Source organism: Xiphias gladius, chromosome 9 (genome assembly GCF_016859285.1).
Source record: "Xiphias gladius isolate SHS-SW01 ecotype Sanya breed wild chromosome 9, ASM1685928v1, whole genome shotgun sequence".
NCBI lineage: Eukaryota > Metazoa > Chordata > Actinopteri > Istiophoriformes > Xiphiidae > Xiphias > Xiphias gladius.
In genome coordinates this window covers 9,517,693-9,534,472 of record NC_053408.1, presented here as the reverse complement: position 1 = coordinate 9,534,472, position 16,780 = coordinate 9,517,693, and the positions used below count along the sequence as shown (strand labels likewise).

At 40.3% G+C, this 16,780-nt stretch overlaps 1 protein-coding gene across 3 annotated transcripts in view; it reads right to left on the bottom strand.

Moving 5' to 3' along the window:
• LOC120794835 (calcium-activated potassium channel subunit alpha-1-like) overlaps positions 1-16,780 on the bottom strand; it is a 90,228-nt gene that overhangs the window by 63,208 nt on the left and 10,240 nt on the right. For all 3 annotated transcript variants that reach the window (XM_040136207.1, XM_040136208.1, XM_040136206.1), the window contains exon 2: positions 14,044-14,187. In XM_040136207.1, coding sequence (XP_039992141.1) covers positions 14,044-14,187 — 144 coding nt within the window. The remainder of the gene's footprint in view (positions 1-14,043; positions 14,188-16,780) is intronic.

The following is a 16,780-nucleotide window of genomic DNA, read 5'->3' as shown; positions in this document are numbered from 1 at the left end:
CCCGAAACTGTCTAACATCATTTAAAGAGTAATGTAACACCCTCTAAAAATCTTCAGTACTGATCTGCAGTGAAGTGAACAGTGAAGGGTCTGTTTCCCCTCCGACCACACCCATCAGTGATGCTGAGTGTCCGAGGGGAAACAGAGAGGGACATTTGCTGAAGAAAATTTGACAAAATATGACATTTAATTGTGGTGATCGATCAAATACGCGCAGGCACAAATTCCTGGTAGATTACTTTGTAACAAGGAAACTGCATTTTTGCGGTTTACCTGGCAACGGTTGCAAGAAAAGATGAAATCATTATCACTGTGATAACTTTCCAGAGTTGTAAAAACCTCCCTCACGGAGATTATTATAAACCTCTGTGCAGTGTTTAGGCATCTGATAAACCTTCAAAATGAGCTGTTACTCCAGGGGTTTTCAAGGGCTGACACTGTGAACCGCCTTCAGACAAAATGAAACACCTGAGACATTCTGAGCCTTAGTATTTATAATGCAACAGGGGAAAAAAAAAAAAAAAAAAAAAAAAGTTAATGTTACTTTTGTCACTCATATTATTATGCTTTGTCTAATATTTGTACTTATAAATATTTTCAGGTCATAAACCTGCTTTTGACACCCCAGGGACCCACGCCGTTGATAATTTAATTAATTCAGCATTGAATTATACATTAGTTACACTGAACATGGGGAGATACTAGAGTACAACATACAGTGCGAATAGAACAGTAAAACTTAAACTTGATTTCATTCCACTTAAATTGAACACGTCATGTTTTAGCTGGGAATCCCTGGAAACCCCTACAAACCCAGTGGTTGTCTGGAGCGGCTGAACATAATATTCAGGCTTGTACCGCATCATTTAAAAATATTTCCCAGGATGAGTACAGGCATTGTGCAGACAGTGCAGTATCCTAAGCAGGCCTTCATCGGTGGCTTTTCCTTTTGTGCCTGCGACTTTCACACTCGAGAGTAAAACCAGTGGGTTTAAGGGATTTCTCTCTCATCTTGTCAGTAAAACTAGATTATTCCTTTGTCTTGCAGGCTTCCTGTGGAGCCTCATGCAGCTGCTTCCACATCATTAGGGATCACTATGAGCATTTCCAGAGGGATAGACCTGCTATTCAGTGGTAACGTCATAATTCCCAAATGTTTATGCATTTGCCTCTATAGGGAACCAACAGCAGAATTAACAAGTAATTTAGCAACTCATTTCACATGAGTTTTGTGTGTCATTCTAACGTAATATTGTCAATTAATGTCTCGTCTGACATTTAAGAGACCTTTACTAATAAAAGCCTCTGACCTACACCCATACCACAGAAATATTTTGAATGGATTTATCCAAAATGGAGGAAGCTTTATTGCACCATCCAATTTTATATAACGCAGCTCTGTTGAAGGAGAAGCAACAGCAGTGGAGTTTTCCTCGTCCTGTCCACTTTGCCATCAGCAGGACTAGCCACTGCAACACTGCGCGACCTGGAAGCCGTCACTAAGCTTCCAGCTCCACCTACATATGCTTCACATGGACGTGCACGTCATATATTTGCGGTCCCATTACGGGGCGTTACTGGGCACTAACCGAAAATATAATTACCCGTATCAAAATGCTAAAAACCAACAATACCAAACATCTAAGTGATGTCTCAAGGAACCTGTCATCTTGTACACAAGACACCTATTAAGACATCCCTCTTAAGTCTTTGTCAACTTGATATTTGGAAGGCTTTTTCAAAGTAGGGCACCAGTATAAAAAAAAAGAATTTACACAAGCTCTCCTTGGTGTTACAGCAATCCTCACAAGACCTTACACGTATTTAACAAAAAGGGATGGTTGTCAGTGCAGTCAAAAACAACCTACAACATATGAGCCTTGATTTACTGTCCCTCTCGGGACAGATGAAGACAAACCAAACTACTCGGTTAAGGTTAGGAAAACATCAACTTCATGGTTTAAAGAAATGAACACTGACTGTAAATAGGAGACGGGATGCAAATGACAAGCTTTAGGATGACTTTCTTGTGAGGATTTGTCTTGTATTTCTTCTCATCATACATTTTGTCGCTATTTTCACCTGACTCCATCATGGTGCTACACCCTACAAAAAACACAAACAACTGAATCTAAAAATACGTGCATCATGTCAGTGTGCTCGGACTTAACTGAGTTACGACTCAGAGGAGTACATATTTTAACAAAAATTGCAGTGATCTGGTACTGATAAAAGTACCTTATTTTGCCTATATGAGCTGTGTGTCACAGCCTCTGTAGATGTCGACCTTGCTGATAATAAGGCCAAACTACAAAAACTAACTTTCTGTTGTTTTTAGAACGCCTGCACGCACCTGTCGCTTTCAGCTCACGCAGCGTCTTTGCCTCTTGTCCCTCCCTGTGCGTCCCACCTCTCAGAGTTTGAAATGTATTTAATTTTAATGTTTGTTAAACTGTACTGGATTGTTCTAAACAAAAACAGGTGTACTGGAACATAAAAACAATTATGCAACTTTATTGGTGCTAAATTTTATTTTTAATGTGCAATTATTTATTACACATTACCTGATTTATAGAGTTGATATAAACAGTAGTTAACACTCTGCGCGGACTTTGAACATTGTTTTCGGTAATTATGGGAGGCACTAGAGGCAAGTTCCTGGTAAAACAGTTCCTTGCTGCTCATTTCAAGTTTTCATTCCTGGTAGGAGACACAGTCTGTCTGGAGCTGCTGCTGATGGAAATTCTTTTTTTAAAGGTGTATAGTTTGAGACACAACATCTGTCTTCTTCCTTTTGCTCTTTCCTTTTCTAAACACCTCTCCAGACACACTATACCAAACTATTTATGATATATATATATATGGTGCCAGTTTGAGTCCTTTAAATCATTTATATTTAGATGTACATAGGTCTAAATACTAAATAGTAAATATATGGCGTACCTTAAGATTTTACAGAAATTTTAAGTGAATTTCAGCTAAGCAAATATTAAGAGGTTGAATGAGTAATGTAAAGTTAAGAAAGTCTTTTACTTTTATATATATAACCATACTGTATGTTACTTGTTGTTGTGAGCATTACTATATTCTCTACCACAGATTGTCAGCGAGAGTGTATGTTGATGACATTATAATTATTAACACAGTTTCAGCAAGTGGTCTCTGGTGTTGAAAACAGCGGGTCAAAAATAACCGTTGAACTTTCCTAACAGCTGCTGGCCAAATTACAGTATGTGGCAGCTTGATGCACGTTGCTTTACGATTTTGTATTAGTAATGCCGTCTCTGAATGTGTCACGTCTTCAACATGACTGCAAATGTGAGAAATCTGAAGAAATTTTTCTCTGTACATGTAAAAAACCTCAAATCAAAGGATCCTCAGCCATATTCCTTTCCTAGTGTGCTGGACACCACAGAGGAAAACGGCTGTTGTTGTCAGCAATAAGCAGTATACTCCTGAGAATCGAGGTTTGCCTGGGGAAGAGCCTGCCGGGTGTCTACAGCCACTCACACCTCCTGATTCACTCTGTTACCTAACATCAACACATCGAGCTCCCGTAGGTTTACTATTGGGAATCAAAAATGAAGGAAAAAAATAAAGAAAATCCATTTTGAATTTGTAGGAGGAAAAAGAAGAATGGGCTCAGAGGTTTTCTGAGTGCAAGATTACATGAAAAAAAAAATTATTTAAAAAGCTATGCCCATCAGCCAGGTGTAAGGAGTAAAGAACATGCCCGCTGTTTATGATAAAGCATGTATTGGTTGTTACCTAAAAACGACATTTCTATGCACATGAAAATGGCAGCAGGGGAAAGACAGAAAACCATTTCAGGAAGACACTGGGATCATCTTCAAACTGTTTACACAACACGAGAAATCTGCGGTGAGCAACCTTTTTCTGTTTGGATGAAAAATTCATGGCCCAAACAAATCACTGTAAAAATAAGGCCGTGTTCACCAAGTATGTATGTTTGGAGTTTGAACTGAGTCTCAAAACAAAATATCTAACTCAACGGTATGCAAGGTTACACGAAGATACCCTAAGTACATTTGACTTTAACAAACAAGGCTACCGACTGAGTAACTTGAGCAAATAATCTCAACCAGCTGGTTATTCTCTATTCTGTATTCAAAAGTATCCTTCAAACATTTAGAGGGTGGCATTTTTCCAATCGTCAGGGGCGCACAGTTTTGCATCATCACAAGTTTTCAATTTGGCATGGCATTTGCTAAGAGTAAAGATGTAAATGAGCCCAGTAGCAGTTCATCTGATTCGCATAAAGTGCAGCTAATCAAGATCTGATTGAAACATTTTCTGCATGTCTGGAAAGCAATGGAGCATAAAAGAAAGTGTTTACTGTTGCGGAACTCGGAATATTGGTTGAATTACAATTTTGTAACCACAAGTGTGTATTTATCCACGCAGAGGAAGGCCACATGTGAGGAATAATAAATAGCCTGATATTATCAGCTCAAAAGATCAGTCATTGAAAAAGCTATTTAAAAAAAGCTGTGTAGGATATTCTTGGCAAAACGCTTAACCTACTTTGACTAGATTTTTCCTGTAAAAAAGATAAATAATATATAACAAGCCTTCTTATACATAAGTATTACTGACTGTTTTAGTCATATCACACTGTACTGGCCCTGCTGGGAGCCATAAAAGGTCAGAGAAAAGAACATAATCATGCAGAAGGCCACACATAAAAATTTCAGATATAAAATTTCCTCAGCTGTAGTTGTCAGTCCGCAAGGGAAAAACCAGGTGTTGTTTTTAAAACAGAAATTTATTTCTTTCAAAAATCAATACCTTGTTATCATATTTTGCAACATATTGAAATACATTTTGCATGAGACAAACATACAATTTTCACTGGCGCCGATTTGCAGAACCCCAGTGTGGTCCCTTTGATAATTAACGACAGAATCAATTTGACTGCTTAGCAATACAAAAAGGGGCAGTAAATCCTGACTTAATATCCACCAGTGTGGGATGTCTGCACCATTAGCTCAAGTAAACACAGCTGACCACTTAAGCTTTAACTGTAAATGAGGAAAGAAAAAGTAACATAATTCACCTGAGATATGCTTTTCACCTGCAAAAATGCATGACGGTTAATTTTCTGTTAAATTACTGTTAATCTACTTTGTACTTTTCCATTTTTACACTTTTGTCCATACTGTGATGCTACCTGGCACATTACCTTATACTTTTTGCACATTTGCATTCGTACATTTTTCTATTTGCTTACTGTGTATATCTTATTACTACTATTTATAGTAGTTTTTTTTAACTTTTCCTTATTTACTTCCGTTACTGTCTGAGCGTTGAGCAATTGTTACAAAGCAATTTCCCTTCAGGGATCAGTAAAGTTTTTCTGATTCTGATATGGATTGCAGAGATATTAAAAAAAAATAATGGAGATTAAAGCACTTAGTAACCGAATCCTCCCCTAAACCCTCGGCAGCTCCACGCAAGTGCTCAGTTTGTGTTTCATGTTGTATAGATTGCACTGTAACTACCGACAACCTGAAACCTGATCCTCTGTTTGTTTGACACTGGTCACTGTATATAGTGAGCGATCTGATCTATGAGCGCTGACGACATCTCCTCTGAGATGTGAAAACAATGCTGCTATTCTTGAGCATTTTGGGTCGAGGCCTGTTGGAATGTCCCTCTGTCCTGCTGTTCGCTCGACTTAAAGGTCTATGTAGGTTGCTCTACGCTTTTTGTAACTCTTTTTCATGTGACAGGATTGATCCAAAAATCTACTCTTATTAGACCAAAACAGCATGTTCTGCTCTGTTATAAATAAGAGACTTAAGCTTATTCCACTACAGTTTGCGCCATTTTTCCGATATTAAAATACCCACAATCAAAACTTGCAGTGTAGAATCCCAAATCCCACAGTGGCTTAGCCACGATTTAAGCCATCCTGGAAGCAGCCCAAACACTCTCACAGTGAGGCATAAAGACCTTAGGATGGGAGGGGATGAAGGTGTCTTCCCACCAGCCTCTCGCTGGGGGGAGTCTCAGCCGAAATATGAGTTCGTAAAGCACTTGCCTCTGTGTGTTAAAAAAAAAGAGAAAGCAGCTGACGACTAAAGGAAGCTGACAAAAAAAAAAGATATTTATGTCTAAAAAAATAACTTCTCTGATGTCTATCGATGTGCGAGAAAATATCTTGTTGAAAGAGATTAACTGGGGTACAAGTGATGACTCACCTCTCTGGCAGCTCTAGAGAGAGAGAGGGGTGGTTGTCATTGAGAGAGAGAAACTCCGCCCTGCGCTAACAAAGGAGATGGAAATTTCTATCATGTGCTAAAACGTAAATCATGTTCTGTATCTGGGAAGGTGGACATACTGTAACTGTAGCAGCCACATATATTTTTAAGGGTTGGGGGGGTGTGTAGGATGCATGAGATGTGAACTCTGAGATACACATGCATATGACCGGATTCATATTCTGCAGTTGGAGGCAATATGATCGCAATTAAGCACACAGTGCGAGGGCTTAACTTAACGCCAACTTTCAAAGTTATAACCTGACCAGTTTGCAACAACATCTATTAACCTCCAAATATTCATTTTCTCTAAGTGGTCAGGTTTATTAATTAAACTGACATTGCCAAGGAAGAGCCTGTTTGATGTAAAGTGCCGGCTGCAAAAATCAAGATTTACCTCATCCCACCTCCTTTAGGTTGTGATGAGTTTTGAAGACTAACGCCGCAGTGACAGCTGGGTCATTGTGTAGCTAACGTTTTTTAATGAAATCTGGAGAGCCAAATTCGTGACCTTTATGAATTTCTAATTAAAATACTGCTCAAGAATTGGATTTAGGGGATGGGCAGAATGTTATCACAACCCTCTTGTCCACTGTTTTCCCTGCTCTCTGAATATGATGCTACTCCACCAAACTAATTATACTACAACCGAGTGTTTGTGCCAAATGTGATCCTGCCGCAAATCTGGCGGCCAAGAGAAGTTCCAAATTAGAAACGCCTCATCCCTCCGCCCTTGGAGGTGGGGGGGGGGGGGGGGGGGGTAATATCGCACCTGATACTTGCTGGTGTCCAGAACTACTACAAGAAATCTGCCCCCGAGCGCAGAGCGCTAAGGATCCAGCAACTCTCAATCTGTAGACTCCGCGGGCACAGATGGCCACGGGTCCAGACAACCTCAAATAAATGTGTCAAGCGACTCTCAGAATTGTCTGTGCGCTGCACCGAGGGCAAATATCAATCATTTTATGAATCTAGACAGAATCCAGAGACTACACACACCATACAAAGCAAACCAGTGAACAAGGGAGCTTCGCTCTTTGCATTAAAATTAAGAAACCTGTAAGAATTCAGCTAAGACACTGCCTGCATAATGTATGGCTCATTCTTTTTGTAGCTGCAATGTTTTTTTCTTGAATTTTCACAACTTTGAGTTTTTTGAAAAGTCATTAGATAACAAGTAGCGTGGGGAGCTTCGATATGAACTTTAAACAACTGTAGGTCCAAACAGTAGGTGAAAAAGAGAGACCAAAAAAAACCCCAAAACAAACAAGCAAATAAAAGAAAAGGAACTGGTCACCAGTGAGAGATAAAAAGTGATAGGGTTGCATGGCCACTATGAAAATAAATATCCATATTTGTGTATACATGTACACATATACTGTAAAACCATAACTCAAACCCATAAACACTTAGATAAAAGCCATTAAAACATTTATTTAAATAGGTTAACTAAAGATACAAGATATAGCCTGAAAATTTGTCAGTGCGGGATGGTGGGAAAAGACTATACATCAGCGCATGGGGTCCCCCATGCCTCCAAAAACTCTTAATGCACACTAACAAGATAATATGAATATCTCTAATCCGTGAGTGATGAGAACCAGACGTCTAGCTAAGAGTCTTACTAACGCTATAAAGTCTTTCATATGGTTTGGTCAGGCTGTTGTAAAAGTGACACCAAATAGAGCAGTAATTGCAGATGATTCGATAGAAATTAAGATAATTTGTGAAACGGTTTTGAATACATCCAACCAAAAATTGTGCAGAAGGGGGTATATCCAAAACATATGTCCGGTGTCACTACTAAATCAAATAAAAATTTTGGCACAACGATATGGCGCTAGATGAAAAGTTACGGGGTCACCGAAGTCATTAGGATTCATCCTGAAAAACGTCGGTACCAACTAACAGACCAACAAGGACTAAAGAGCGTTTGCATAGTAAATGGTATTTTTTAAATTAAATTTTCACACTGATTTTTATAATAATGATTTTGCAAGCTCTTTTTGAATTGTCAAAACAATAATCAAAATAAACACCAATAAGTTCCTGGATTTACTCCATAAATATTTTAATAAATCTCTTTTTTTCTCCTTATTTTGATGCCTTTATGTCCTATTTTTCATTTAATTTGAATGCAAATGAGCTTGTTATTAGTAGTGGAATTAGTACTAGTATTTTTAAGTTTCTTGATTTTTCACTGAGCTGCCTTATTCTTTCTCGTTTTAAGATACAGACGCCAGATTTTTTTTACACTTTCACGACAGGAAGTTTGTAAGAGTCAATTATAGACAGGAATTACCTGATAAGTAATTCAAGACAACAAAAGCAACAAATTAACTTAAGTCGCACACGGCATTGTTTCCTTCTGGAAAAACCTGACAAAACAGGTCTGGCAGCTGCTGTCACCCGAAAATAGCGGCAGACTTAGAAGTGGGCAGAGAGCCCGGTGACGCTGCCGCGTTGTTCACTCTGTGGCACTGGGCGCGGGATAAGTCACACACCCGCCCGCTGGCACCAGAATCCACAGGTGGCAAACACCCTCCCATCTTTGCTAGAAGGCCAGGGGCGCGTTGGTAGAATATCTATTACATGTATCAACATTGACGTCTTAATCTGAATCCAAGAGTCAACTGGGAATGTCAAGAAGAGGGCATGTAAAGTGAATGCTGTTTGAATCCTTTCATGCCGAGTTGAATACTGTGGAAAATATGGTAATAAAGCAGCATAAGCTGAATTCTCAGTCATTTAAAGGATATGTGCTTCCATTACTTGCAAATGGCACTTCAGACATTTTCTACTGCTGCAGCACCGTAATTGGCTCTGAGAGAAGAGAGCAACTCCCCACAAAAGTGTTTACCTCTTCTAACTTTTGCTTTTTTCACTCTCATCAGACAAAAAGCTTTTCCATGTAATGGAACAATTGTTCCACTACACCTCGTGAGTTTGGCCGCCTGATGAAAATGCCCTTCTGGCTCACCTATAATTTCGTTCAGAGCTCTTTTCCCACCCTGCAGCTGCTCCGGGGTGACATCAACACAGAAGTCGAGTCCTTCGCCCGGTCATCCAGAAACCTCTTCCACATGTTGACACCAGGAATCCTAGATGACTCTGAAACTGCAGCACTTTTTGTCTGACAGCTGGTGACGATCTCAAAGGGAATTCTTTTGCACACTGTCTAACCTGTGAATGTATGGGATGGGGCAAAAAATCCTGCCATCATAGCCTCCTTCTCACCCACTGCATGCCTGATGTCTCTCCAACAACTCTGCCTCGTTTCTGTGTTTTTGGGGATAAGGACACACACTTCCAGAGAGGCAAATGGAACTAGGCACTAGTTTGTACACAAAAAGTGAAAAAAAAAAGTAGTGGTGTGACGAATTAAAAAAAGTTTGAGAAAGAAGTTGAAACTCTTGCCTACTTCCTCGCCTTTGCACACCTAGCTCATTTCTGCAAAAAGTGAGTCTGCTCGATGGATTATCTGTTTCAGAAAATTATAAAAATTGTTGGATGCAGCAGTTTCCGACGCTGTTTGATTATCCAACAAAACTATGGACTTCAGCATTTGCATTTTGCACATGATTAAAATCAGCAAGGCTTACACTTAGAGTGATATCGGTTTGCTCTTTTTTTCCCCCATTTTACATTACCAATACCTTTTTTTGACTGTAGACTGACCCATCACCTCTATCCAGACATATATAGATATTTACTGTGTGTTGAAAACCGTTGGAGAGGAGTTTTAAATGGCAGAGAACTATTTTCATAGAAATAGTCCTCTAACATGTATAGTACCATCCATTTGCCACACGATGGCATTTCTAAATTAGCCTTACTTAACCTGGCAGTAACAATATATGGCATGCCCCACTAAGACAGGCAATGACTGTGTCAGAATCCCTTAAATGAAGGGAGGTAACACTGAGACAAAAACAGCTTAGAGTTAACCAACAATGCTAAACAATCGGAGACAGTTCATCCAAGTCTGACTTTAATACCAGTGACTCTGTTCAACCTGAGACTGCAGTTGGGGTTAGGGGGCAAATACTGCAAAGTGAATAGTGCCAGAGGGCAGTTCTGTGCTTCCATTAATAGAACACCTTTCTACGGTAAGAATAATAGTTTTGCAACATCCCAGCCCCCCCCCCCGCGACCCGCCCCCCACAATGGACCTCTACAACCGCACTAAATGTCAATCCTCAGCAGGGTCCCATCATTTAAGAGAAATCACATTTCCCCCCAGAATACACTAACGTCATACTCTCCACATGTTACAGGTTCTTGAGGAATACGTTTTTGGATGAAGTGTGAACATGAAATAAACGAGGGACATTACTGGAGACCCGCCGGGTTTTTTGGCACAGGTACGAGCTGCAGCCACCTGTTCAGCCCCCAAAGCGGGCTTTGTTTGTTTTGACATGAGCAAACAGTAATGTAATGACATTTTTGATGAATAGGGAGGGTGGTCTTGTATGATGCAGAAGTGACTGGGGGGAAGGGAAATGCAATAATGCATAAACTGACAGATGGGATCCTTCTGTGTCCCCAATCTGTTGGGGGGGGGGGGCATGTCCTTACATGCAGCATGCTGCTGACCTGGAATTAGGAAAGTAAACACGAGGCCTCGCCTTTTCTGTTTTATTTGAGCGCATGAAGAGGAAAGCGCTGATCTCCAGCATATAAACCTTTACGGACTGAAAGGTCATCAGGATGTGTCCTTCCTTTTAATCAAATAGCCCTAAAGGTGAGGTTTGATCTTTTACAATCTGCTGAGACGTGAAGCCAGCCGGTCAAATGAACATTGGGCCTCTGGGCCTTCCGCAGGGGAGTCTGCACCTGTGTATCACTCAACATCCACCATCGGAGGTAAACATTCAGCTCAGTGTGCAGCTAGGATCACATATTTGGTTTAAATGTGCCATGCTGCAAGTGTTGCGTATAATACTCCTGATTTTAGTTTGAAATGACAGATTATAAAATATGAGAGAATTAATTAATTTTGTGTGATGTGAAAAAACACAACCATCCAACTCAGGAAGGATCAGATAAGTCAGAAAACTGAGGGTTGTGTCATGTACACACATTAACCAGCCTTTTAACCTTTGTCGCGTGTCATACCCTGTGTTTATAGAGCTAACTAAAGAGAAACATTCAACAGAAATGTAGGATTTATGGGTTTACATTTTGAATTTTTTCATCATGTGAGGTTTTTCAAGGTTCAAGTGGTGACTGCACACATTTTTTAAAAGCATCTTAAAAAACGCACTTGTTTTCTTGATCTTGGAACTTTACATTTTGTTATTCGTTCTCTCTGGTAGATCCATAAACCTAGATCAAAACTGCAAAATACTGCAGGCATGCTGCAGCTGAGCCTCCTTTTTGCATAATCCGTGTTGCTATTGTCTTTAAGGGGTTAAGATTTATTCTCTCATTGACTTCATGCACATCTCTGCTTAATAATTTAAGCAGGTTCAATTTGGTCAAATTAATTAGAGGACACACATTTCACTCAGATTCACTTGCACCACGTGTATCATACAAAAGAGCTGTAATTTCTAGCACTTTCCACTCCAAAGAGGTGAAGTTAAAAACCAATCAATCCACCCTCCACTGGCCTTTATTAATGAACGCTGCAAGTATAAAACAGGAAGAGAATAATATCATAGAGAGTAAAAAGCTGTTTTAAAATATTTCAAGAGAAAATAGGCTGCTTGCAAAAACTGTTTTCAAGGGGAAAACAACGTGGGTGAAGATGTGGAAATAGCAGCTCACTATTACTTAAACACAGACAGACTGATGCATAAAATTAAAAACACACACACACTCACACAAACACACACACACTCACAACCTTTCATTTAAGCCATCACATGCTCTTACTAGCCAGTAAAATGCCTCTCAGCTGGCCTGGAAATAGGCTTTAATGTGCTCCCTAAACAGGCCGACATGGAAAACACACATCTGCCGTGTTTAGGTAAGCTGCAGTTGCCATGGTTACAGACGAGCACTCACTAAACAGTTGTGTGTCAGGCCATCATTGAGACAGAGCACTTGAGCTGCGCACGCACGCACGCACACACACACACACACACACACACACACACACACACACACACACACACACACACACACACACGAATGAGCTGAGGTGAGCGTTGGTGGTTCAAAGTGAAAAACAAGGAAACACAGGATGGCAGCCGAGCTGATGTCACGCCTCTGTGAGCAATATGTTGCTATCACCATTAACCGTCACTAGGGCCTGTGCTCAGGGCAAACTAATACAAAATGCCATGGAGACAACCCGAGTTCAGCCTGCGTCATTTGAGGTTCGTATGAGATTTGGAGGAAGATGAAGAAAATGTGCTGCTTTTAGCCCAAACTGAGAACAACAAAAAGTGTTTTAATCCCTTTCCTTTAATTACCTTTTTGCAGAAGCTTACGGCTACACACATCATCTCAAAACAATAACAAACACTTCACTTCACACGATTTTAAATGACTACATCCACTAAAAGCAGGAACATTATTATACAGACACGGTTTTTTTAGAGCACATATAACAACCAAAACACTTGACATTAAGTGTTAAGAGAGACCTGAAATCCTTGTAAACAATAATGATTTATTTTATAACAGCTACAGATGTATTTGACAGTTTTAAAAGAAAACTTCTCCTATTTTCTTATCCTTCCAACATGGTCAGTATCTCTTTGTTCAGTTTCTGTCCTGCAAACATAAAGCAAGTGGCTTGTTAATATTCCACACCAAACCATAATGCTTGAGTGTGGCTGCCCACCCAGCATTCTTGATTAACAACCTCCACACGCTGAGCCAACTGGAAATGCGGCACCACATTTAGGGGGTTGGGTGAAAGTGGGATCAAGCCCCGAGCACTGCGGCAAGCCTTGGCATGGAGCTCCCACTTATGCCATTTCATTTCATCACTGCTCAGTCTCAATGCTTCCATTGCCAAGCATTTATAACCAAATCATCACACACTCATGTGAAATAAAAAATATAGAGAATAAAGTAGAATCTCCATCAGACATAAACTGGCTTTGACTAGATAACCTCTCACAGAGTGGGACAGATTTCAGCAAATTAATTGTCTGATTAGGAGATCATTCTTTTAATCTTGCTGTACAAAATAAAGATGATAACATGTGGTCAAAGAGGCACGTGATCTCCAGGTGACAATATCAACAGACAAACCAGGTGCCATTGCAACTACGTCAGTTGACCAAACGCAATTGGTAAATTGTGTGTGTCCCTCCCTCCCTTTTGATCTTTCTCTCTCCTCTATCTCAGGGCATTACGGGGTTTTTGACCTTAATACACTCTTTAAATCTCTCCCCTTTGTTGCCCTGCCTTTGTTTGGATGCATTTACCCCTCTGTCTGAGAGATAAGCTAGCAAGATAAGCATTTCAAAATGGTATATTTATGTTTCAGTCAAGCAGGAATAAATTCAAGGATCATTCAAGCACACATGATTGGTGGTGTGTCAGGTGCAAGGCTCCTCCTGAGCAAGGTTTCTGGCTTTCCTATAATAAATATTTTTTCATGAGGCGCCCTCACAGAAAAATATACTATGAGGGAATTCAACCCAAGCTGTCATGAGGAAGTTTGGGGATGGTCATGATCATATGTCACGCTTCGTCTCACTGATGTCTTAACTGACTGCCCGCTACATGTAGGCTAAAGTACCTTGAGATGTCAATCAAAGATTAAAAAAAGCATGAAGACTGAGAGTGAACTCACCAAGACTCTTCCTGTCAGTGTCTGAGCGGATATCATGACTCCGGCCCAGTCTTTGACTGAGGTCATCCAACCCACCTCACTGGCAGCCGCATCGTCCTTGTCGGCACGTTTGACGCCATCACCTGTGGTGATCCGATGGACCTCCTAACAGAGACAAGGATACAGAGAGTAACAGAGAAAAATCAGACACTTGACCAATAGCCTTTGAACATTTAATTTAGATTTTTCCTGGGAACAAAGGACCCGAACAGCTAAACAGCTAGCACTGGAAAAGACATATTTTGCAGTTCCAGCATTAAGAATCAAAATTTGTCAGAAGCTACACTTGTGAAGTCCTAGTTTCTCAACGTATCTGTGTCCAGCTAGCATCCAGGCCACAGCACAGAGACCATTAAAGATAGGAGCCAACAGGTAAGGCTACATGGTAGTATTTGTGCTCCAGGTAAGATTGTTTTTTGTCAAACTTTGTTGGTGATGTCCAGCAATTCAGAAGCTTTGGGGGGCAATGTGAGAACATTGGGCTTGAAGTTTCTGAAAGAAAAAGCCAACGTCCAGAGAAGCAAGAGTGCTTTTGGCTATGAAGTTACTGTTTTGGAAGTGTAATCTGATGTTTCTATATGACAAAGTGCATTATATCTAGCATTAGCTGTGAGTAACAAAAGAAACATCAATTAGCAAAAAAGTGAAAAGCAGCCAACAGTACATAAATATAGGACTCTCATTGGTTAGACCCAAGTGTGAAAAAATAGAATCTTCAGTCACTGTATTTTTCTAGCAGGTACAATATTGTTTTGAACATCAGAGGCAAAAGTCAACTCAAACTTTAGCCTGATAGGAGCCACAGGTTTTTTTTTTTTTCAGCAGGAGGCACGTAGCTGCTAGCATCGTGACATACAGTTGATGTGACCAGAATTTAAAATGCTCTTGAGCACTACTGGGTGTGATTAAAAATTCTCTTGATAAATATATTCATAACTAACTTGAAAATTTTGCTTTAAACCTACATTACCGTAATTGATTATTTAGCTACTTGGGGGCAGCATTAAGCTGTAAATACAACATTAATATATGACCTTACGGCTATCATGTTAGCGGACATGGAGCAACATTAGCATTCATTTGGAATCGAGTTTCTGGCCACCTGATGAATGCAAGTCCAATATTAACTCTCCTTATAGTTCTCTTTTGGTCAACAACTCTTGAAAACATGTTTAGCTGCTAAATGCTCCAGTATGTTCACCGGCTAGTCGCTAGCCTTGTTGGTTTGTTATGTGGTACTGGGCAGGTAAGTAATGGGTTCATCAGAGCTTTTTTTTGTTTAAAGCAGCTGCCTGCAGCGTCTGGAAATAAAGTGGGTGAAAGGGGGGGATCAGAACAGTAAAGCTGCAAGCTGTAAAAACAAAACAATGAGCTGAAAGATGGCCCTTTTCAAATAATACACAGTCATTTTCATGCATTGTTAAAAAAATAATAAAATTTGATTCTATCGGTGTTAAGTTAACTCAAAGGAGTCCAACCTAAAGAAACTCAAACTTTGTTAATAGAAAATACCACCTGTGTTATGTGATCGAGAGCTCTGCAAAAGCAACGTGAGCAACAGCTCAATAACAAAAATGACCACTTCAAGAACACAAATGCATCATTCTTAATATAGGGACCAGGATCAAGGCTTTCAAAATAAACCCACACACATGCATGCACACATGCATACAGTAAACATACAGAGTGAGAGCAGCAAAGAGACTCCAGGACTGTATCCATGGCAGCCACTGAGCTCCTGGTGTTTCTGCTCTACTGAGTGAGTGGGCTGCTTACCTGTCTCTCCGCCTTTCCTGCCTGTCTCTCTGCCTGTCTCTCCACCTGCCTACCTGTCTCCCTGCCCGTCTCTCCGCCTGCCTACCTGTCTCCCTGCCCATCTCTCCGCCTGCCTGCCTGCCTGCCTGCCTGCCTGCCTGCCTGCCTGTCGGGACAGAACATGATTCAGAGAGCAGGAAATCGAGACAGGATGCAGAGGTTAGCCATGCTCCCTGATGAAACACCCCACAGCCTCGAAGCTATAGCCACTTGGACTCTTTTTGTTGCAGCACTACTGTGAAGTGAATGAATGAATGAATGAATGAATATCATCTGCAACACACAACTATGGGATACACAGTCGTGATTAGACGACAAGAGCATCTGTTTGCCAGCAGTCTGATTTAGGAAGAAGGGAGGTGGAAAAATAACTGAAACCCTTTACGTAACTGAAAGGAGAAGCCTGATAATATTTTGTATATTTGTTATTGTCAACACATCCCCAGAAAACATAAAATATTAAAAGTGCCTTTGTCTCAATATTGTACAACAGTGCTAGCTCTCAGTCCCAAGCCCACAGTTTCCAACTGAAGCTGTAACTCTATGCCAATGGCCCACAAATACAGTATACATGTAAGTGTAAATAATTTTCTAGATAAGCCGTGCACTGTCGTTTTAGTAGCAAATGTGACTCAAACAAACAAAAAATTGGACTATTTTCACATATTCAGTCTACTAGAGGGTATTTAAGGCATCAAAGTCAGTGAATATGGGATCAACAGAGTTCTCATGTTCATCAAAGGGGACATGCAGGGCAGTGCAGAGGCTTCTATATTTTTCTCATTGTCAACAAATCCCCATGAAAAGACCAAAACCAACAATTAATTGATCCTTTTAACAAGTATTGTGTGTGTAGTTAAAGCCTGATATAACTTATTCCTCT